The sequence below is a fragment of the Dendropsophus ebraccatus genome, chromosome 5 (genome assembly GCF_027789765.1).
Source record: "Dendropsophus ebraccatus isolate aDenEbr1 chromosome 5, aDenEbr1.pat, whole genome shotgun sequence".
Classification (NCBI taxonomy): domain Eukaryota; kingdom Metazoa; phylum Chordata; class Amphibia; order Anura; family Hylidae; genus Dendropsophus; species Dendropsophus ebraccatus.
The window spans coordinates 88,028,180-88,052,285 of NC_091458.1; the positions used below are offsets into that span (position 1 = coordinate 88,028,180).

General features: G+C 42.8%; 1 protein-coding gene across 1 annotated transcript; it reads right to left on the reverse strand.

Annotated features, from left to right (window-relative positions):
- Positions 1-959: 959 nt before the first annotated feature.
- Positions 960-16,378, reverse strand: DCT (dopachrome tautomerase). The gene is made up of 8 exons (XM_069972343.1): positions 15,802-16,378; positions 10,064-10,363; positions 6,958-7,058; positions 5,829-5,995; positions 5,546-5,725; positions 4,060-4,195; positions 1,926-2,127; positions 960-1,240 (listed from the first exon to the last, which is right to left on the reverse strand). Exons 1-8 carry the CDS (start codon positions 16,097-16,099, stop codon positions 1,059-1,061), a joined length of 1,566 nt encoding a protein of 521 aa, XP_069828444.1. The 5' UTR covers positions 16,100-16,378; the 3' UTR covers positions 960-1,058.
- Positions 16,379-24,106: the final 7,728 nt, after the last annotated feature.

Sequence of the window (24,106 nt, forward strand, 5' to 3'; positions counted from 1 at the left end):
GAGCATATACCCCTTAACGACATCTGACGTATATTTACATACATCATGTCTCTACTCTCTGAACAATTTAATAGTACTAAAGCCCCATAAGTGGTGATCTAGTGGGCAGATTGCAAACCCCCTACCCCCTTGTGCATTGATCTGAAAGATCAGTGCTGTGATTATAGAAGTCCCCCAGGGGAACTTGCGGCGAATATTGCGGTGTACAGAATTGCCTGAATTATTAAATTATAGCATTCCTAATTTTGTATAGTTAATTGCGTAAGCGCAGAAATGCAAAGTGAATGCAAAGTGAAAAATTGCTGATTTTTGGTTACAACAAATCTGGATTAAAAAAATAAATAAAAACACACACACACACACACACACACACCTTAAAGAGCCCTGTAGACCAAAAAATAAATTAAAAGCATTCTAAGGACTGTAATACAGCAAATTTTAAAGACCATTTACTTACTTTTTTTTTTTTAAAGCCAGCAAATAAAATTTTTTCCCTATTATGATCGTACATAATGTGTCAGTTTTTCTATAGGTTGAGTGGCATAAACATGGAACACACCAAAATGAAAGAGTTTTCTCAATTTCACTGCAAAAACAAAGTTTCCAGTTTCACTGAATATTTTATGGAAAAAATAGGTCTGTCATTGCAAAGTACAATTGGTGTTGCAAAGAAAAAAAAAAAAAAAAAAATGAAAAAAAAGAAAAAAAAATAAGGGCTCATGTGGGTCTGTAGGTGAAAAAAGAAAAAAAAGAGCTATGGCCTTTTAAACATGAGGAAATAAGAAAATGCAAAAGCAAACATTTTCTCTATGCTTAAAAGGGTTAAGGGTCTGTAGATTTTACATTAATAAACTCGGCTCAGGTGGTATAAATGTTCACTTACATAATGTTATAATGGTATTGCAAACCTGAATTACAACAAGCAAATTAGACAACATTAATATGGTGCTGTATAAAGAGTTTATTCCAGTTTTTCCTCTGTACACCAAGTCATAGCATCCATAAAAAGTAGATATGGTAAAAATGTAAATATACTGTATTTTTAGACTACAGTTCTATTATGCATCTTCTGTATACTTTGTACTGTTGTATTTCGCATTCATTAGTGGTTCAAAACCTTGTCGCTGTTTTCTGTGTATGAAGAGAATGAGCAGCACTAAAAGGACAAGCAAGGCAATAAGCACACCACCAACAGTTGATGCAACCACCACGGCAACTGCACGGCTGTCTGGATCAGAGGCTGGTAAGAAAACAAACAAGTTAGAGAATGCCTGCTGGGGCCCGATGTCCATGGTTAAACATTTATAACTTTCTTAATGGGATACGGATAGCATGGAGTCTCCTTGAAAACCTAGCTCATAGTTAATATACCACAGAATATAATTATACATTAAGGGGAACTCCAGATAAATACCCACCTATAAATCTAAGCTTTATTGTAATTAGTTTCTATTACATGAATTGGGCAGTTTGTCTGCAGCACATCCTGACCCACACCCTAATGTGGCTGAAAATCTTCACTTCCTGGTCTACTCTGTCTTCACTCCTGTCATCCCCCTCCCTTCTGAGAGAGGTCACATGACCTGTATTTTGTTGTCAAACAAGCTGTAACCCCACCCACCACTGAGTGATCACCTTGCCAAGGGCAGGGAATTAATAGCCTCTGAGTAGTATAGGGGCAAGGAGACACTGTTTCATCTCTAATCTATGAGAAAGAAAAAGAAAAAAAGGAAAAAAAAAAAAAAAGGAAGAAAAAGGAAAAAAGAAAAAGGAAAAAAGAAAAAGGAAAAAAGAAAAAGGAAAAAAGAAAAAGGAAAAAAGAAAAAGGAAAAAAGAAAAAGGAAAAAAGAAAGATCAGTTGATTGCTTCACACAACATACAATTTTTACATTGATACTACCACTTCAGAAACTGTTAAATGTTACCTGGCAAGTCAATCGCATATGAATATCCCAGCTCCTCAGCAGATATGAAGAGCTGGTCATTTGTTATTGGAGGAAAGAAAGGCACCATGTTAAACAACCGATTGTGTCCTATTGGTGCCAGTTCCTCAGGCCAAACCACATCAGAGGGTTGAAAGCGTTTCATCCATTCATCAAATATTGCATCAGTGAAGGAATGAAGTACCTGTGAATTAGAGCAAAATTAAATACACAAGATTGAAAAAATTTGGGATACTCCAATACTTCTATAGCTGAACAGGAAAATGCATCCTTGTACAGTGTATAGTTTCTCCAAAGAGACATGCAACCAGAATAGCAAACTCCCGTCACTTGCTTGTAGTATACGGGGTCTGAGACTTGGGTCTGTATATTACATATGGGGTCTGGTCTGAACAGTACATCACAATAAAAAGAAAAAAAATTTATCCTAATTTGAGGCATGGGCTGCAGTCTTACAACATGTATTCTTAAAGAGCTTAAAGTCATTTCTATGCACTAGCCCCCTAAACTGTCCATAACTGCGGACTGCGGATTTGCATTTTGACTGCTCTCCACAGGTGTAAAGGGTAAATGTTGCAGCTTTCATTGCTTATTTTATATCACACCTCATGGTGCTTGTTCTGGTAAAAAGTCGTTTTTATCATCGATGTGGCACAAAGGCTGCAAGGCCAGAACAAGCACCATGAGGTGTGATATAAAATAAGTAATGAAAGCTGCAACATTTACCCTTTACACCTGTTGAGATCAGTCAGAATGCAAATAGGGGGTGACAGTGTCACTTTAAGGTTCTTTGGCAACAGCTGCAAGGTAAGGGTGAGGGGATTCGGTCTTGATGCCTAGGGCAGCATTAGCCGTAAGCTTAGCCATTGATATAGATATAAGCAGTAATAAGTAAAGCAGTAATAAGTAAATTAGATAGTTTAGCGCTCTGGGGAATTTCCCAGCCAGCAAGTGCACCAGTCCACCCACCAGCCTCTATAGCAGGGATGGGGAACCTTCGGCCCTCCAGCTGTTGCAAAACTACAATTCCCATCATGCCTGGACAGTCAAAGCTTTAGCTTTGGCTGTCCAGGCATGATGGGAATTGTAGTTTTGCAACAGCTGGAGGGCCGTAGGTTCCCCATCCCTGCTCTATAGCCATGCCTAGTAATAAATACTCCCTGCATTCCATTGCTGTATTATAGCAGCATCCCCATCACAGATCCTGCATCTGTGCAGTAACACCAGTGGTATAGTGTCTAGATCCGGTGTTTGTGTAGGCACACTGGCCAAAGTGGTAGGCTGCTCTGTCACAGCAGTAAAAGTAAATGACTATTCATTAGTAGGTGGCATTACAGTGCGGACATCCCCCAGTGCATAAAACCACCTCATTTACATATTACTGCCATAAGGATCTGCCGCAAGAATCTCCTAGATGTAGCTCTGAACAGTCAGATGTTGTTAGGCAATCTGCGCAACTCCTGTTGACTTAAATGGGAGTTGTTCCTTAGTTATGTAAACACACAAGTTTTACTTACATACCCTGGTCCTCTGCAACTTTTATTCCAGGGAATTCTAGTCCCTCTCTGCTCATCTCCCCGATTTCAAGAGGTCTAAGCAGGACCTTCCCATGGTGGTGTCCCATTTTAGCCAGTGATTGGTGATTGGCTGAGCGGGCAGATCCTGCTCAAACTCCTCAGGCTAGGTTGACACTGCGTTTTTGCAATCCGTTTTTTCCATCTGTCTTTTGCAAGAAACTGATGTTATTTGTGTGCAACAGTTTTTTCCATTATAAAAAAAAAAAAAAATTGAGACAGATCCATTTTTTTTTAACGGACACAAAAGTAGTGTTGACCTTCCTTGTGTGTCCGCCAAAAAAAAAGGATCTTTTTTTTTTATAATAGAAGTTAATGTAAAAACGGATCAAAAACTGATGCACACAAATGCATCAGTTTCATCGTTTTTTTGCAAAAAAAATGGGGGGGGGGACTGACTGCAAAAACGCAGTGTGAACCTAGCCTCAGAGGGGAGAACAGGCGATTCGGGAAACCAGGGTACACAAGTATAACATGTGACTGTACCCTCAAGCTTTGATAAAACATCCTTTCAGCAAAAAAAATGTGAATGAAATAAATACCACGAAGATGGGATCATTGGCAGCAGAGTGTGAGAGTGCACTGGTTCCATTTAAGAAAGCATGCACCAGATTGTGTAAGCTTGTTACAGAAGAGTCCAGTTCTCCATCTGGTTCCTCAAAGCCTTCAAGTGCATTTCTGTATAGGAAAGATTTCAGTATGCAGACAATAAATGCAATGGAAGCTTTAGCATACACGTGTATATACAGACAGTAAGACCGCTAGATGCTGCATTTTGTCATTAGCCAACATACAGAATGGTCTTTGCTACATGATGTAGAAGGGTGAGCACATCTTGTAGCTTGTGCCCATTTTCCCTCACTTTTCATCCACACTAGTTCTGCAGCTTCTGTTTAACAGACAAACCAATAGAGATAGAGTTCTAAAATATACCCTAAGGAGCTCCAACCCACCAGGGTGCATAGACCTGCTGCGTGAATTAAAAGCAGATCGCTTAACACCACGCTAGTTTACTGGACAAATCGGTCTTAACAAATAATTGCACCAATGCTAAACTTGAAAATATGCCAGATATCAATAGTAATATTAAGATAAGATATCAATAATACTACAATACAGGATAACTACTACTCCTCCCATACTGCAACTGTATAGCTACTAAGAGGTAGTATGGAAACTAGTTTATGTGATGTCACACGCTACGTTTGGGGTAGTAGGAGCTGCGTTGTCTGGCCAGAGTACGATGCCATTAATCACATCTGTAACTAGGATTTAGTTTACTTCTAAGATTACAGCATCACTTTGGAAGGGAAACTTCTGGATTCATATGATAAAAGGTCAGTGTCCAAACTATTACTGGAGCCATTTTTGTGCCATAAACTGGTTTTAATACTACCACTATGAGAGTGGTATTAGTATGTGGGCAGTAGTACCGTAGTTATCTTGCTGACATATAAACATACAAGTTAAGCATTGGAGCAATTATATTAATACACATATTTGTCTAGGGAATAGGCATGATTGTGCAATAGATATCTTCCAGATACATTCTGCCATGGCAGATACTGGCATTAAACATTGCCAGCTTGCATTGCACCATATAACCCTAAATGCCCTATTACATGGGACGATCAGGAGCAAGCGCGCAGCGTGTCAGATCGGTACGCGCTTGCTTTGTGAGATTTGGGGGCGCGGGGAGCTGCGGGAGGGGCTGATAATCACTGTGTAATAGAACCTTAAACCACATGAATACTTCCTCCCTTAATAAAAATCAGGCTGGTGGTAGTGTAACAGTAAGGATGTTTTATTGGCGTGCAAAAGTGTCGACCATGCTTCCTTACTACAGGGCCAATCTACAATGCCATCACATCAGAAATTTAAAGAGTTAAATTTCCAGACATTTTATATAGGGTATGAAATATTTAGGACGAGCTGAGGAGATTCTGCTTACTTCTGTGTATATACGCATTTAGCAACTACCCGATTGTAATGTCCTCAGGAAAACCACTTTTTAAACATTAACCATACCTGAAACTAAATGTAGAGTTTGTAAAGAAAGGTGGATTGTCAAACTCTCGTAGTGAAAGACATCTCTGCACATCTTCCATAGTTGGCAGTTGCCCACCAGATCTGTCAATTGGACTCCTTCGAAGACGACCTTCGTTAGTTCCATTACACAAGGTAACCCGACGATTGTAGTCATCTAGGCTAAAACAGACACCGTGCAGATGGTCAGCCTGGAGAATTATGTATAAGGACCAATTTAGTACAGAATGTCATGAGAAAAAGATTGGCCAGTTTGAGAACTTACCTGTCACACACAATTTCCCAGTTGGAAAATCTGGAACCAGCACTGATTAGAGTGGGATCCTCCAGTCTGGGGGCCCCAAACAGTTCATCTGTACACACGTCACACTCATTTCTGCCAGTAGCAAAGTTCCAGTATGGTAAAGCGAAAGAGTCATTACCAGTTAGTCTCTAGAAACAAAGAAAAGTCCACATGAAGAAAGGAGGGAAAAACAAACAAAAAAAAACCCCATCTTAACCCCTTGATGTCAGTAATAAGTAGATATCCCTTAAACGCTGCGATCTATAGCGATTGCAGCGTTCAAGGTACTCAGGGACAGGACAAGCTGCTGCCACTGAGCACCCTCCATGCTGCGGGGGTCCCAATGGCTTGTATCAATGGGCGGGGATAATCCACTAACCTCCATCCTGTCGGATCGGCAATCTATGATTAGAGTTTCAGGCATGCATAGATCACTGATAACACTAATCTATGCTACATGATTGCATGTTTTACAGTAAAAAAAAAAAAAAAAAAAGTGTAATACTAAAAAAAGAAAGTTTAAAAGTATTTAAAAACCCCTTAACCCCGCTCCCAGTAAAAGTTTAAAATACCCCCTTACCCATTATAAAAACTAAAAATATTTAAAAACCATTATATATCGTAGCATGCAGAATTGTCCGATCTATTAAAATATAGCATTGTTCACACCCGGTGAACAACATAAATAAAAAAAAAAAAAAAACACAAAAAAAGATACCTGATTTTTTTAATTATATATCAGAAAATGATAATAAAAACTAGAGTGCAAAAAATGACACCTCAAACAGCCCTGGAGGTGGAAAAATAAAAGCGCTAAAGCTCTAAGATGGCGGGAAGGAAAATTGCATTAATTTGACTGATATCAGTGCATCAATGGGCTCAGTCTTGAAGGGGTTAAAGAGGTTGCCAGATCAGAGCTGCTCAGTATGAAAGCTTAGGTCTACAGCAATCATACAGCATTGGCCAACAGTGAATGTTAACACCCCAAAGTGGACAGGTGACAATGATTGCAGCCCACCTTGCATGTTATAACATTTATTGTTCAGAACAGATAAGTGGTCTTAAATGATTAAGAAGTTCTCTATTTGTAGTCCACTCAGTGAAGGAATACCTGCAAATCTCTCTCCAGCAATAACAGGTGGTATCGATGCCAGGTGACAAAGGCAGGTCCTTTATGGGATAAGTCAATGGCTTTAAATGGACGTCCTGGCCCTGAAGCACAAAGAATTAAAAATGTAGAAATCCATTTAAACTGCAGTACACTTTTACTGTATGCTTCCAACCTAATCTATCACAGCAACAAAGGCTCTGTACAAGGATAAATGAGTGCAAAGCGACATTTTCTTTGGGCCGATCCATTGATTAATTAGATGTCAGCTTAGTAATTTGATAGAACCAATTATGATTAGCCTGGTATAGCAGACTAATGGTGCTGCGGGGTTTACTCCTAGGTCCACTGCATCTAAATGGACCCTGGATTGCTGAACAGAATAAGATATTGATCTTTAGGGGAATTACATTTAGAAGGTATAAAGGAAAAGCCCCTATAACAATTATTTATATTAACAAAAGATCATTTAAGACTACGTTCCATGGGACCAAGGGGGAAAAGTTAAGCTATGCACCACACTGAAAGAAAGCCAGAATATATAAACAGGTGGCCATATTTATAAGACTCCAGCACAATAGCAAACAAATGAGTCCTTTATCATATGGAATGGACATTGTTTTCCCACCTTGTTAATGTACACAGAACACACATACACGCTCCTCCAAAGATTGGGTTGTGGTTAAAGGCAATGTATACTATTTAATGCAGAGCCTAAATCCATACAATAAATCAATAAAAATCATACAATACTAGTTGTGCGGAAGAAATATGAAGTGTCAGCATTCCTACTACTTAGGGATGATTATAAATAGGAGAGCTTACATTAGGCTAGACAGTTCTCAGTCTAGTTATAAAAAAAAATAAATAAAATTAAGGGTCAGTGCCTCTAAGGCCACATTTACACATCTGTTGTCCTGTCAAGACATAGGACCAATGTTATTCAATGGCCCCCATTCACATGTGTGCATGGGGCCACAATCTGTGCTGCAATAAAACAAAAAAAAAAAACTGCAGTAATGCAGACTAATTTGCGGCAGAGAACACTATGCTAATGGCGTGCCAATGTAGTGCTCCATGAAGCACATTAGTCCGGTCCATAGCCTTTTTTTTGGGTGGGGGGTATGGATAGAATGTGTCTTCCCATCTTTAAGTCAGTGGGAAGCTTCTAGAAAAGAACACTTAGGCCCGATTTGGACGAGAGAGAACAACCAGGCGATAAGAGTCATCGGCTGATCGTTCATTAAGGTTTAAACCTAAAATAGTCATTTGCCACCCGCACAACGCTACGGTGGAATAGCGGTGCGCGGAGGCGACCGATGATCCAAGCAGCATACATTACAAGCAGCATACATTACCTAGCAGGGCTTCTCCTGCGCTCAGTCTTCCTCCCCGGGTCCAGCATCAACTCCGGAGTGATTGGCTGAGCGGTCTGACAGCTCAGTCAGGCCAAACCGAAGTTGATGCTGCACCGGGGGGAGGAAGACGGAGCGCAGTAGAAGCCCTGCTAGGTAATGTATGCTGCAAGGACATCGGAAACGATGTCCCTGCAGCCCTCACTAAACGATCGGAGCAGTGGAATAGGCCCAGTAAATGAGCGCCGATCTAGCAGATCGGCATTCGTTTACATTGTTACTCGGCCCATGGAATAGGGCCCTTAGCCCTCTAGACCACCTTCATATAACATGGCTGGGTCACCCATGTACTACTGTACAGCACTGGATGGCAAGTCAGTAGCTACAACAGCTGAGGCCTCGAAGTCCTAGCAGCATAGCCCTCCCAATGAGCAAATTATCACAAGATCTGACAACCAGTTTTAGGTGGTGTTCTTGTTAATTACTATAAACCATCAAGGTAAACAGCACTTTGGTACAGGTGCTTTTATTGCATATTTTAACGCTACATCATTATGGTTTAAAAATGAAAACAGTTTCACATTCTATACCTGTAAAATGACTGGAAAGGTTCTTAGAAAGGATTATAGCGGGGCCCTCTTAATGTCTAATTATTAGGTTAGAGCTTTGGGATTACGGCTACAATGAGGTAGGGATGATGGGATGTCTCATTATATACAATGATACATGTCACAGGAGAAACTGCAGTATATTTGGGAAGATGTCACAATCCTTGTAAAATAAGGAAGCAGCCACGTCAAATCCTTGTAATTCTATGGATCAGCTACAGTGACAAAACATTTTTCGATCTGCAGGGAGTGGTGTGTTTGTCTAGAAAATGTTGGTTACCTCCATCACCTTGCTGAGGGAAGCCACCACACCTAAATGAGTAAAGGGGTGTCCCAGACTAGTGAGGCCATCGCTGTCTACATTTCCAGCTTCTGATTATGGAAGAGGGTTAGTATCCAAATGCTATATTTTTTGCCACCTATACCTCGGAGAAAGGTAGAGGTTTACATTAAGGACTTTAGAATAAGCCACTGAGTAGGTAGAATAAGCCACTGAGTAGGTCCAATATATGACTTGAGCCTGAAGAGGAGGAAAACAGCTTAAATGCATGATACAAAAGCCATCTTTCCCTAAACCCTTCAGAAGAGTAGAGTGACGCCATCTGCTATGATGTCTCCCATACACAGCAGACATCCCGCTTTCCCAAACTCACATTTTCAGAAGCAGCAACAGCACAGTGAACATTACTCAGCAGAGTTAACCGATTTCAGCACTGGAGTGACAGAACCCTTCTAGAATCAGCCATTGTATGTCCAAACTTCTCTGCACCCTACTCACGTTTCTAAAGACTTATGGGCAGCAGATATAGACTTATCTGCTCACTGAGAGATCACGTTACATCTCTGCCTCTAAAGATGGGTTTTTACTAGAGATGTGCGAACCTGGAGCATGCTCGAGTCGATCCGAACCCAATTGTTCAGCATTTGATTAGCGGTGGCTGCTGAAGTTGGATAAAGCCCTAAGGCTATGTGGAAAACATGGATATAGTCATTGGCTGTATCCATGTTTTCCAGACAACCTTAGAGCTTTATCCAAGTTCAGCATCCGCCACTAATCAAATGCTGAAAGTTCGAGCTTAGATCGACTCGTACCCAAACTGGTAACTGAAAACAAGTTTCAAAAAGACAAAAATGAGATTGACAAACCTAGCAACGTGTCCCTGACCGAATAGTAATGGAGCCAGACAAAGAAATTATAGATGCTGGCGTTGGCTACTTGTGGTTCAGTTCCATTTGGTCCAAGAAGTCCAAGCCAGTGCTGGGTAGCAATTACATAGTCAGGATGAATGGTGTTTTTGGCACGATCCAGGGCATCCAAGAACTGATCCCTCTCCTGAGATGTTAGCGAATGAATGTTTTTCCGAACCACCGGTGGCCTCCGTTGGTCACAGTTGGGTCCCATCCAGCCAAATTTACATTCTCCACAATGGTATCCTGCAAAGTTTCCTAGTAACAGAAAGATCACAATTTTAAACCAACAAAATAATTTTAGTGGATTTTCTCTTTAACTCCTTACACCCCCATTATTGATAAATTCTGAACACAGCATCATGATGCCGAACCCTGGAATTAGGTTTCTGGGGACAGAGCCAATACCATGGTGACATACTGAATTTGTGGGGATCATGAGAATGCTCTTTCCAAGCTCTGAAGGTAAACCTAGGATACTGAAGGGGTTGTGTAGCTAATGCAGGTCACCTCTATCAAGCTGCCATTATCCATTCCTACACAGGGAATTTGCGATCAGTGGGGCTAGACCTGGTTATGGCAGGTTAGCGTCTTGCTTTTATCTTAAACCACTGTGTGGTGCAGTCACCAAAAAGCTGATCAGCTGGCTAGGCCATCAGTCATATTTGCCCAGAAAACCCCTTTAAGGCTTCCTTCAGGTACACTTATTCCACAAAATGCTGTACAAACAACACAAAAACTGCACATTCATGACGCAGTTTGTGGTGTTTGTCCCAAAAAAGCACCTATTCGTATACAAATTTTATACAGCTTTTAATTTGCTTTTACTTCGATCATTTGATTCAATATTTTCTATTGAAGGAAAAAGCTTTTAAAAAAGAAAAAAAAAATCTAACACTTTCTTATGTTGATGCTGTATCAGTTTTTGCCCAGAAATCCCCCTCCCACCCCTTATTTTAATACCTAGCCACACTGAAATACTGTCATATTGTTCTGACCAAGGTAGAGATGGGGATCCTTTAGCCCTACAGCTGCTGTAAAAATACAATTTACTTTTTTCTGTCCAGGCATGATGGGAATTGTAGTTTTGCAACAGCTGGAGGGCCAAAGGTTCCTCATCCTTGAATTAAGGCATGGATTCCATAAGATCTCATGTTCTGTGGCATATGTAACCAAGATGGTGGTAGGAGAACCTTTAAAGGGCTCTGACAGCACTTTAAAAAAAAATTGGCTACAGACATGAACCAGGGTGAAAACGGCTTAGAAAACACCCATGTTTTTGGAGATGCTGACCCAGTGTTCACATGGAGAAAAAGCGGTGGAATTCTGCAGGGGAGAGAGTCACGCCTTTCTCAGTTTCTCTAAGAGGACTTGCGCAGCAGAATTCCAACGCTTTTGCTGTGTGTGAACAGACCCTAAAGCCTTTAAGTCACTTACACTTGTCCACATTCCTGCTTGAAACACAAACTTCAAGAACTAGGTTTTAATGTTCTGGGTGATCACTGCATACCACAAGTACCGTATTTCTGCCAAGCTTCATTGTAAAGAGTCCAATGATGTTAAATGCAGTCACCACTATTTTGCTTCACTACAAGACCTTGCTGGCTGCAATAAGGAGGATGAGTCCGGGGAATATTTCAGTAACACGGCATCTGTTGAGAACAGTTTGTGGAAACACATTGCGCTATCCATCTAACATGCATCTCTGCTTAGGCTGGAAGGAAAAGCAAGTGGACGACTGGTAAATACATCTCACAGCTTCTAGTACAGAGCGGAATGGTTTATTATCCTTGGCCACCTCCAGCCACGCTGTAAAAAGCAAACTAGTTGATCTGGGATACATCCTTTACTGTTCCTTCTCCAAGCTTGCATTGCCATGTACAAGTACCACCACCATGCTGTATACTCCTAAATGTGTAGAACTACTGCAGGGTTAGAAGCTAGTTACAATTATACAACCCAAGGCAGATATTTCAAGGTGGGATTTGTGACAACCAGCAAAGGCAGATTTCACAAAAGTATTTGAATATGCATATAACAGGACAGTATTTTAGGATATATTTCATATTATGAATCCATAAATTCTGAAATGTTGCCTTATAGAGAGGTAATATTCAGTCCCTTTGAAATACAGATACAACTCTCAAAGATGCAGCCATATTGTGTGCCAATCTGTATGATGGTTCAACAATGCCTAGTTAGTAGTATAGCACATGCAGTTTTATTTTATAAATATTATTTTTTCTCCTCATGTGAAGAGTGCATATTACTGGCAAATATTTTCACCCCTACAACAGCCAAGTCCCCTGGTCTAAGTGCACATCTACTACCCCTAGACCCCTATGGTGCGGTGCCATAACACCCCTGCAATATGCTCATGGTAAACTAAAAGGAATAGTGAGTATACAGAAACAATGTTGCTTCCCGCTGGATCCATTTCTGTCTTTGGAGTAAAGACTTGTGCGACAGCAGCCTATGGCCCATTCACACACTTTAGTGCCTTGAAAGAAGCCACAAAAACGTTGCTTCATAGTGCAGTTTAATTGCTTAGTACATGTGTGTTTTCTTAGTTTTTCAAAAGAAATTCTTTAATCACATGACTAGCAGAAGAAAAAACAAAGGAAAGACACAACAGCCTTGCCTTAGCCCTTTTTTTCACACCAAGTAAACTAAGCCCAGTGCTTTGGGCAGGATCAGCTGATAATCTAATTCATAAGGTGCCCCTCACCAGCAAGCGTCAGGGAAAGAAGGATTTAATGGACTAGATCAAAATGGTTTTGATATCAAGTCAGGTGAATAGTGACTCAAGTATAACAATACATACAAAGTGTAACATGTATCCAAGAAATTGCATAGGTCTTACTATTTCTCATAAGTTTCCCTTCACTCTGATTCCAGTGATGAGATCAGGGAAGTTTATGAGCAGCTTGATGAATATATGCTTGATGAAGTCTAACAGGGTCTGCCACCATCATATACAATTCATAATCCTGGCATCTCCCCTTGGGCAGCAGGGCCTGGCTATACCTGCACCTTCAGGTGTGATACATGTAGCATCTGCCATGCCGCACAACAAGGTCCCCAAGCTGATGTATAATGGCTGCCCAATTTGGCAGGTAAACCAGTTGCCCATACAGTTTTGTAGATAAAGCAGTGTATACCTGCAGCTTTTATGGTCAAACTTTACTTCTGTACAAAACTGAGCACCCATTATAAATCAGCGTGGAAGCCATGCTGTAATGTATAGTAAAGGTCTGCAATAAATTTACTGGGACTATAAAGCCATTTTTCATCCCTTTGGTATAACCCATGGCAAAATAACAAATTTATGGTGGATTTTTCTGCAAGATGTTTGGAGTCTCTTCCACAACAAGTCCAAAGCATGGGAATACCATTATTGTCACTATAAGGAGGACTCGCATGCCGAATATTAATACAGAAGTTTCTTCAACTGTCCCATTTAGTTTGTAGAAATTAATGAACTTTACACTAAAACAGTCTTATTCAGATGACTGGAACTTTTTTTTTTTTGCTGCATTTATGTAATGTGATGCTCAGGTTACAGACACCCAGGCGCCCATTAGACAGTTATCAGTCTTTGTGCAATGGAGACTTTTATAGCAATATTATTATTATTATTATTATTAAATTCCCTGTCTGAAAATCTTTAGGTCAGGTGACCTTACTGATCACTACCATAGTTGTGTTTATGTCATTAGAACCTCAGCTTTACCAGGTCTGTCTCTTGGCTCATGTTTCCCAGACAAATATGTGGAAGTCTGTATTCTGTATTGTCCAAACCTCATGTGAATGGAGCAAGGTGGTTTATACTTTATGACTGATCACTTTCAGTTGTTTCTTGCTATGAAATAAATATAGATTGTAAGCCCTCACGGGCAAGGTCCTCTTCCCCATGTACCAGCCTGTCTTTTGCCTTCATGTAATGTGTTGATCTAGTAATGTTCCGGCTTGTTACCCCCTATCTATTGTATAGCGCTCTGGAATTAAGGGCGCTTTATAAATATTATTAATAAAAGCAGAAACTTAAAATAGCAGCTGCTCCCCAAGAGAAATCATTGGAAGTATTAATATAATTTGCTTCAGAGTGACAGAATGATTTTTCAACATGTAAAAGACAGACAGACATATGGTGGGGGCAATAAATCACTGGAGGAATGGAGGGGTAAATGTATTTGAGTGTATGAGGCTTTTCTAGTAGAGTGTGCAGGTATTGCACCAAGTTTATAAGAAGGACGCACAGCACTTTCTAAAATTTAAATCCACTGTGAAGCTACTGAATGTTAGTGTTTGTGCAAGATAACAGACTTGGCCATTTAAAGGAGTTATCCAGTACTACAAAAACATGACCACTTTCTTCCAGAGACAGCACCACTCTTGTCTCCAGTTGAGGTCTGATTTGTAATTAGTTCAATTGAAGTGAATGGAGCCTAACTGCAAATCAGATCTGAACTGGAGAGGAGTGCTGTATCTGGAAGAAAGTGGCCAGGTTTTTAAGTCTGGGCTGGATTTGCACTAGCACAGGTGACATTAAAAAGTAACTATTGGCAGATATGCCACGTGAACCAAAGACTACTGCAAAAAGATGTATCAATCTCCCTTCCCTGAAGACGCAAGTAGCAGATTTTGAAAGACTACAAAATTTTTTTTGCATGATTCCACAGACACGGGGAAATGATAAATTCCCCCATTGATCCATCAAAGACCACAAGGCTTGCAGGTAAAAAACTGATGCTAGAGGGTCATTAACCCACCAATGATCTGTGACTGAAGCAGACTGTCCACTCACCTCTGGTTTCAGGACTGTATACTGGATGTACTAGACTAGGGGCATTTTAGGCTCCATTTACACAGAAAGATTATCTGCCAAGTATCTGAAGCCAAAGCCAGAAATGGATTTGAGAAGAGGAGAAAACGCAGTCTTTTCTTTAAGACCTGATCTCTGTTTATAGTCCATTCCTGGCTTTGGCTTCAAATCTTTGGCAGATAATCTGTGTAAATGGACCCTAATGGTGCGTTTACACGAAACGATTATTGTTCGAATTTTCGTGATAACGATCGCATTTAAGCGATAATCGGCTTGTGTAAACACAGCAAACAAACGACGAGCGAAAAATCGTTCATTGTGATCTTTCAACATGTTCTCAAATAGTCGTTGGCTAAAAATTTGCAGATCGCTTTGTGTAAACGGTAAATCTTTGAAAGACTGATTTTCGCTAAATGAATAAATATGACAATTATGGTGGTAAAAGTGTAATAGGGTCTTTAGTGCGCTCACACCTTCAGGTCACAAAGTCAGGGACAGGATATAAACTAAGGACAAAGGAAAAACAGACTGCTCTCTCCAGCCAATCCTTGTATTGTAACTGAATTTAAAAACCTGAAGGTCTGAACAAACACTAAAGAAAACATATTCCTTTGTAAGCTTTTGTGTTGCCCCTTTTAGGATCCAGACTGAATTGAGTAGGTAGGGGTCTTGCCTGTATATTCTTCTACAGAACAAACTTTAAAAAAGGGAATAAACTAATATTTCACAGCAAGTCAGAATAGGTTCCAATAACGTAGGCGCTATCCGTATCTACTGTCTGGTTGCCAGAAAGTATTGCCAGACACCCGAGAGAAGCGCCCACTAGAGCCAGGTCTATGGATGTGTGTGTGCTCGGAGACGCGGCACTCACCTGTACACCGGCACGTGGCATTGTAGAACTTTAGCGGCCAGCGCTCCCGATCGTCCACGTTCCGCAGGGTGTACGGTCCACTCCACGGCCGCTCGTCCACCACCACGGACACGCAGCTGCCCCGACCCTGCAGAGAGCCGCACACATTGGCCGGGTCCGCGCCCAGCGGGGGGCAGCAGCGCTTACCGACCAGCGCCTCCACCGTGGTGCAGACCCGGGGAAACTGCGCCCGGGCCACCTGCAGGGCGGAGAGCGCGAGCAGCAGCAGCGGCCACAGCGGGGAGCGGGAGGCGGCCATGGGGCAGCGGTAGTGGGGAGGTCAGCTACACTTATACCGAGCGGAGCTCAGGAGGGCGACAAGAGCGATTCACCGCGTGTGTAACGATTACTAGTGATCACACACTGACAGCTCACTCCCAGCTCTCCACATGTGTCACCGGCAGCTACCGCAGCCTCTAATGCCCCAGCCTCCGCACGTGACCCCGTGGGATCGCCTCCACCGGCCTTTATACCGGGCACACAAGCCGTTCCCAGGCCTTTGTCCATTGACTGGAAAGCCTCAGCTGCTGCAGATTTTGTATTGGCGTCCCTATGGGGAGGGGGATTCTGGGCTCTCATGTGAGGGGCATATGACACGGCTATAAGGTGCAGGGTCATGTGCCCCGGCTGGGAGGAACACGCTGTTCTTCTGGGCCATATACTACACTATTGTATATAGAGTCTGTAGGGAGATGTATTGGCTAACGCTGCCGCATCTGTTGGCCTTATACAAATAAACATTGTTATTATTAGGATTATACTGAGACTTTAAAGGGGTAGTGCGTCCGTCCGTCCGAAGAGGACGTTTGGCACAAGATGGTGGACGGCCTTGACACTGATCAGGTAATGCAGGGGTACTCAACAACTTTTAGTGAAGGTCCACTTACCGGGGTCTATTGTCAGGTGAAGGTCCGAGCTGAACATCAGTAGGAAACGTGTTTTGTTACTTTGTCACAAACGTTCAACTATTTATATACAGAATTGCTGCTTATTAGCGGGAAAATTGGCATTTTTTTTCTCTCTCACCAGGCCTTTGATATTAGGTACAAAGGGGGTGACTGCCCTGGTAGTATATAGCCCCCCTGTTGCTCCCCCAGTAGTGTATAGCCCCCCCTGTGCGCTCTCCTTCAGTAGTATATAGCCCCCTGTTGCTCCCCCAGTAGTATATAGCCCCCCTGTGCGCTCTCCCCCTGTAGTATATAGCCCCCTATGAGCTCCCCCCAGTAGTATATAGCCTCCCCGTGCGCTCTCCCCCTGTAGAATATAGCCCCCTGTGAGCTCCCCCCAGTAGTATATAGCCCCCCTGTGCGCTCTCCCCCTGTAGTATATAGCCCCCTGTGCGCTGTCCCCCAGTAGTATATAGCCCCCTGTGAGCTCCCCCCAGTAGTATATAGCCCCCCTGTGCTCTCCCCCTGTAGTATATAGCCCCCTCTGAGCTCCCCCCAGTAGTATATAGCCCCCGTGAGCTCCCCCCAAGTAGTATATAGCCCCCCTGTGAGCTCCCCCCTCTAGTATATAGCCCCCTGTGAGCTCCCCCTGTAGTATATAGCCCCCCCATGCGCTGTCCCCCTGTAGTATATAGCCCCCTGTGAGCTCCCCCCAGTAGTATATAGCGCCCCTGTGCTCTCCCCCCAGTAGTATATAGCCCCCCTTGTGCTTTCCCCCTGTAGTATATAGCCCCTGTGAGGTCCCCCCTGTAGTATATAACCCCCTGTGCGCTCCCCCCAGTAGTATATAGCCCCCTCAGTAGTATATAGCCCCCTGTGAGGTCCCCCCTGTAGTATATAGTCCACCTGTGCGCTCTCCCCTTGTAGATGCCCCCCAGACAGAAAGAAAAAATAACAAAAACAACTCACCTAGCACCTCGTTCCCCGCTGCGGCTGTCTTCGTCTCTTCCCGTCGGTCCGGCCCCCGGCTGATACGCGCTCTGTAGGGACGTCCCGGGGATTCCCCAGCAGAGCGCGCATCAGTGACCTCAGTGTACGCCGCCGGCCTGCACTTCCGGGAAGGACAGGTCGGCAGCGTACACTGAGGTCTGTGGTGCGCGCTCTGCGGGGGAATCCCCGGGACATCCCCAGAGAGCGTGTATCAGCCGGGGGCTGGACCGACACTGCCCCCAGCCCCACAGGCGTACTGACATCTAAGGACAGTACGCCTATGGGGCGGGAGGCAGTGCGGTGGGGAGCGGGACGGACCGGATCCGGGGCGGTTAGGAGGTCTGACCAGGGGTCCGGACAGCTGGCCTCCGCGGTCCGGGTTCAGACCGCGGTCCGCCAGTTGAGGACCCCTGAGGTAATGTATAATGCACCACACACTTCCGGGTACACGGGTGGGGGTGGTGGGACACTGGAAGGGGGCGATTCACAGACATAACATACATTACAAAGTTGTATAACTTTGTAATGTGTGTTATTCTGTGAATAATTTTTTTAGTGCCGCACTACCCCTTTAACTCCAGTAACTGCTTACACTGCAGCGTTTTGTAGGTCCACTGACGGATTGATCTAAACAGCTAAGTGACGGCTGCAGTCCACAACATTGCATTGCCTACAGAACTTAAAGGGGTTATCCAGCGCTACAAAAACATGGCCACTTTCCCCCCTCTCTTGTCTCCAAGGTCAGTTGTGGTTTGCAATTCAGCTCCATTTACTTTAATGAAACTGAGTTTCAAACCCCACCCAATCTGGAGACAAGAGAGGGGGAAAAATGGCCATGTTTTTGTAGTGCTGGATAACCCCTTTAATAAAGTATATTTTCCAGTCCTCTTGTTTCCGTAGTGCAGCTCCCGGGTTTGGCTGCCGGCTCTTCCAGCTGCAACATCACAGCCTGGCTGATCAATTACCTGCTCAGCCTGTCACTGATTGGCTGAGCGCTCAATTAATCAGCCAGCTAGGTGACGTTGAAGCTGGAAGAGCTGCAGGAGGCTGGCATCTGTCAAAGAGCCCCATGAGTGGCGCTGCAGGACACAAGGATAGGTATGTATACTTTGTTTATTTCCCAGCACCTCCTGTCTTTCTGCTTTTTTAATTTCTTGGGACTTCACCTTTAAGTTGTAGGCAGTGCAATCTTGTGGACTGCAGCAGTATCAATCAATTGGGGGACCAACAAAATGCTGCAATGTAGCCATAGCCTTGACTGGATTCACATGTATCAGTTGTTTCCAGGAAAGTTTTTTTTCTGACACATATGTAAAAACCCTAATCACTGATCACGTGATGGAGGACTAATCGCTTAGGAGAACATTTATTTAGTCCAGCATTTTCTGTGCCAGACTCAAAAATGTCCCCGCAGCGCGGACACTATGGAGATTTATGTAGAGGCGCACTGCCTCTACATAAATCCCCCACGCACCAGTGTGTGCGCCGAGGAAACCTATGCCAGCTCAGAGCTGGCGTAGGTTTCCATATCATTTTTCTGCGAGAAAAGAGATAAATGAAGCGGACCTTGAGTCAGTGTAGTTCAGTTCAGTCAGTGTAGTTCACTGTAGTTCAGGGTAAGTGCTGAACATCAGAACACAGGAGACCAAGCAGGACCTGCACAGAAAGAAAAAAGGTGAAGGACCTGATCACATGACCGGAGGGTCCTCAACCTTACAGTGTGGAGAGCAGTCCACCAGAGAGGAAGAGGGAGAAGACTGACCTGTAAATGCTGCTTGTTAGTGTCAGTCAGTGTCTGTGTCAATAATGTGTGTTTGTGTATGTTAGTGGTGTCTCAAGTTATTGTGCATAGTCTGTGGATGATAGGTACATAGTAGAGAGATGAGGGGCTCCCTGAGGCTCTGTTGCCAGAGGGCCCACAAATACCTGGAGCCGGCACTGTGAGGCAGCAGCATTTAGTATGAGGGGCCACAGTGGCAGATTTCTTGGGAGCAAAATTTTTAGGGCAGGTTATACATAGACCAGACCTGGGCAACATATGACATGCTGACGAACTCTGGCTGTCCCACGTCCCCTCTGCGCGGATGCAGCTTCTAGGGATGCCCCACTGCTGTAATGTTCAGTCCACTCACTGCAGGGTGAGCAGGCTGAACTTAAGGAGGAGAATACAGCAGCAGGACCTGTCAGTGTTCTGCTGCTCTATTCATTGCCATAGGCTGTGGCCTTTTCATGCTCGCATTCCATGAGCAGCCGGGACGTGATATCTCCAGCAGGCACAATGATATGACATTGCGCTTGCTGTAGAATCCATCCTGCGGCTGACAGCTTGGAGGAGAGAAGATGGAGGGACCTGCTCCTGGAATAGGTGAGTATCATGTATCGGGTCCCGCTGGCTCTGTTATGAATAGAGCTGTGGTTATGACACGTGACCCACAGCTCTATTGATTCCTATGGAGCCAATGGAAAGAGATTGCTGCAACCACGGCTCTATTCTAAACAGAGCTGGTGGGACCTGATACGGAGATAGGCAGGAAGTACAGCGGACGGACCCCCCACAAATGTTTCTCCTATTCTGTGGATAGGGGAAAAGTTTTTTTTTCCTGGACTACCTCTTTAAGTATATTGGTCTGGCCCTCGAAAATTATTTCAATTTATCATGTGGCCCCATGGGAAGATTAATTCCCCACCCCTGACGTAGACCATAAAGAGGAGAAATGCACCTTATAGTGTACAATCACTTTGTACATTGTCGCACATATGTATTCTGTTTGCCAACATATGGCAGCACAGTATTCTTCCCCAGAAGAAATAGGTTTGTAATATAGCATGTAAATAAGCATTTCACAATTTTTCCAGAAAAATCAAAGCCACACACACACACACACATGCGTGTACAGTACGGGACCATAATAGGCATATCCTTGTACAACTCATATCTATAACAATGTAATGATTGTCTTCAACTAAGTAACATAAAACGCTTTGAAAATAATATAAACTAACTGCAAAACTTGCATTTCCCTAGTAAAATAGTTGGACCAGTTATCCACATAATCCCCGTGTGATCGCAATTTAAAATATTTAACCATGATATGACATGGACAAAGAAGCCATTCCTTTCCATTACCATTTCTAAAGTAACTATTTCTGTGCTGCTCTGTAAGGGTGCACTTATTTCTCCTGTATGGTAAATACTGTGGATGTGTGTTGGATACGCACTGTTACTACGTGTGTTATGCTCTACTTCATCATAACATTATATTTGTCCTCCTTTTATGAGCTATAAATATGATATATAGAAAACACGCCAATCATATAAAGCCTATACCATAAATAGGAACTTAATGAAGTCAATTATATAATAAACTGCTGGAAACCACCACACCTATTCCAGATTGATGAAATATTTTGTTATACAGTGTGATTCCTACAGAAATGACAATAACAGACCAGTATGGTGTAATAAATATATATTACCATTTGTTTGTTTTGCCTGAAGTTCAGAAAAACAATGAAGTACTAGCAGTATTGGTAAAGACGAACAAAAGAATAGAATTCCTTACACCCATCCTCCATTCAGAAAAGTAGGGACTGAGTGACTTCTTCACTTAATTTTCAGATATGAAGACTTCCCAGCTAAATATGACAAACCTGCTGTGGCCACTACACTTTTTACTGACTTTAATGGGGTTCATTACTCGAGTTGAGCACTCAAGCATTTTAGTGCTCACTCAACACTATTCCTGGATTGATTTGTATTATTTCCACTAGATAAGAACTTTTTATTTCTATACTCAATAAAGAATTGAAAAAACCCCACACATGCAACTATAGAAATATAATGTCCTCCTCCCCCCGACTGTTATATATGTGACGTTTTCATCGTTTACTTAAAGTGTAACTATAAAATATTTTGACCTTTCAGTTTTAGTTAGCTTAGGTCATAAGACTTTTTGTAATATACATTAATAACCTAAAATGAACAGTTTTTTAAATACATAAAGCCAAAAGTAGCCTCAGAGCTCTGTCTGCCTCTGACTTATTTCTGAATTCCTGCTGGACACGCCCCCTCCCTGCAGATCTGTACTTAGGGTGGTATTACACGAAGCGATTATCGTTCGAATAATCGTTCAATCGGTCGTATTTGAACGATTATCTTTAAGTGTAATAGTAGACAACGATTAAACGACGAACGATTGGTCGTTGGTCGTTTAATAGGTTTTGGATCTATTTTTATCGTTTGTCTTTTACACATCGTTCGCACATCGTTCGTTTGAATAAGATGTCGTTAGCCGTTCCCTGTTCATTCGCAAATTGAAAGGGGAGTGTTCTTGAATTTTGTTGCTCCAATATAACCGATAATCTTTCCGTGTAGTAAAACGAACGATTATTAGGCAACCGCTATTGCGATCGTTGGAGATCGTTTATCGTTAATCGTTAATTGAAAAAAATCGCTTCGTGTAATACCACCCTTAGTGTACAGACTCTGACAGCAGCATCAGATAACAGCCCTGACACACACATAAACAAACCCTCCTCCCCCCTCCCCTCACAGAGGTGACTAAGCAGAGCTGAGGGTGTTGTGTGTGAGGAGCAGCACAGGGGAAGAGCTGGATGGAGGGACAAGTGTATCCAGTGCCACCATCATTCCAATGTACTCCATGAGGGAGAGTGGGTGAGTCACTGAGGGGAGGACTACAAGTCCCAGCACAACACAGCTGTAGTCCTTCCATAGTACATATAGCACTCACTATCAGATGTCTTTAGCAGGTGACCCCACCTCCATGGCTGACATTATCCTACAGTGTAATGAGAGCAGATGACTGTATCTAATCCCACTGTGTGTGATACCATCTGCTGGGGCTCTGTATCTAATCTTACATTTTGATACTGTATGCTGGGGCTCTATCTAATCCTGCTATGTGTGATACATCTGCTAAGGTGCTGCTCAGTGAATGGAGGGACGCAGCCAGGGAGATGAGGGACAGGCAACGCCCACTTTCTCTCAGCCAGGAGAAAAATTCATTTATTCCTCTGAGCCAAACAACTGGGGATATCTCAGCGAGCGTGCATGCTATCAACACAGTTTAGGGCTCTTTTTAAAGGGTAACACATGGGCTTTTTATTTGAGGAATTTCATTTTTTGGCTACTGAAATTATAGTTACGCTTTAATCACTTAATATTTATCAGGGCATTCTGGGGGTAGTAGTTATTGCACTGTTTCAGCTGTTGGGGGATGCTGGGGGTAGTAGTTATTGCACTGTTTAAGCTATGAGGGATGCTGGGGGTAGTTATGCACTGTTTCAGTTGTTGGGGAATGCTGGGGGTGGTAGTTATGCACTGTTTCAGCTGTTGGGGTATGCTGGGGTAGTAGTTATTGCACTGTTTCAGCTGTTGAGGTATGCTGGGGGTAGTAGTTATGAATTGTTTCAGCTGTTGTGGTATGCTGGGAGCAGTAGTTATGCACTGTTTCAGCTATGAGGGATAATGGGGGTAGTAGTTATGCACTGGTTCAGCTATGAGGGTAAGCTGGGGGTAATAGTTATGCACTGTTTCAGCATTTGAGCTATGCTGGGGACAGTAATTATGCACTGTTTTAGCTGTTGGTGTATGCTGGGGGTAGTGGTTATGCACTGGTTCAGCTGTTGGGGTATGCTGGGGGCAGTAGTTATGCACTGTTTTAGCTGTTGGGGTATGCTGGGGGTAGTAGTTATGCACTAATCATAGGATAATGGATTGTCCACCGCTCCAGTTAAATGAAAGTAGAATCTTTATTTCACATCTTTAAAATGGATGACAAAACAATAAAAACATGCTCCAACGCGTTTCAGGACGTAGTCCCTTAATCATGGCATAGTATGAATATGAATAAATGAAACATTTATAGTCATACAAGATGTGGAGAAACCTGCAAACCACCCCCACTACAGGTGGAACAAATTGTGTGTGATGCACTAGGGAATTAACCATTAGTGCACCAGCAATGGAGATGATAGCGATCATGTTTTAATATGCAGCACATGGATACAGGTTCAGGCAATGGACAAACGCTGCATGTGAACGTGTCCCTATAACTGCAACTCCAGAGTATGAACAAAAATTAAAAAAAAACACACATAGGAAAACAATAATTGCACATAGTGTGAACATGGTCATTAAAGCTAAATAATAGGACTATGTAAAATAATGCAAAAAGGTATAGAGTTTTAATCCAACAGTATGATACAATGTATGGATGGAGAAAATCAATGAAAATCTATCATCTCCATTGTTGGTACACTACCGCAAACAATACACTGACCCAATGGTACACAGGCTCTGCACACAATAGAAGTGATTACAGTGCAGTTACTAATGACTCACAGGTGACGTCTTCTCCGATTGCCGT

Coding starts and splice junctions, on each gene's coding strand:
- DCT (XM_069972343.1), bottom strand. CDS start 16,099: ATGGCCGCCTCCCGCTCCCCGCTGTGGCCGCTGCTGCTGCTCGCGCTC. Junction 5,726..5,828: donor TGGGAAATTGTGTGTGACAG/GTAAGTTCTCAA, acceptor TGTCTGTTTTAG/CCTAGATGACTACAATCGTC. Junction 2,128..4,059: donor CCAATGATCCCATCTTCGTG/GTATTTATTTCA, acceptor TCTAATTCACAG/GTACTTCATTCCTTCACTGA.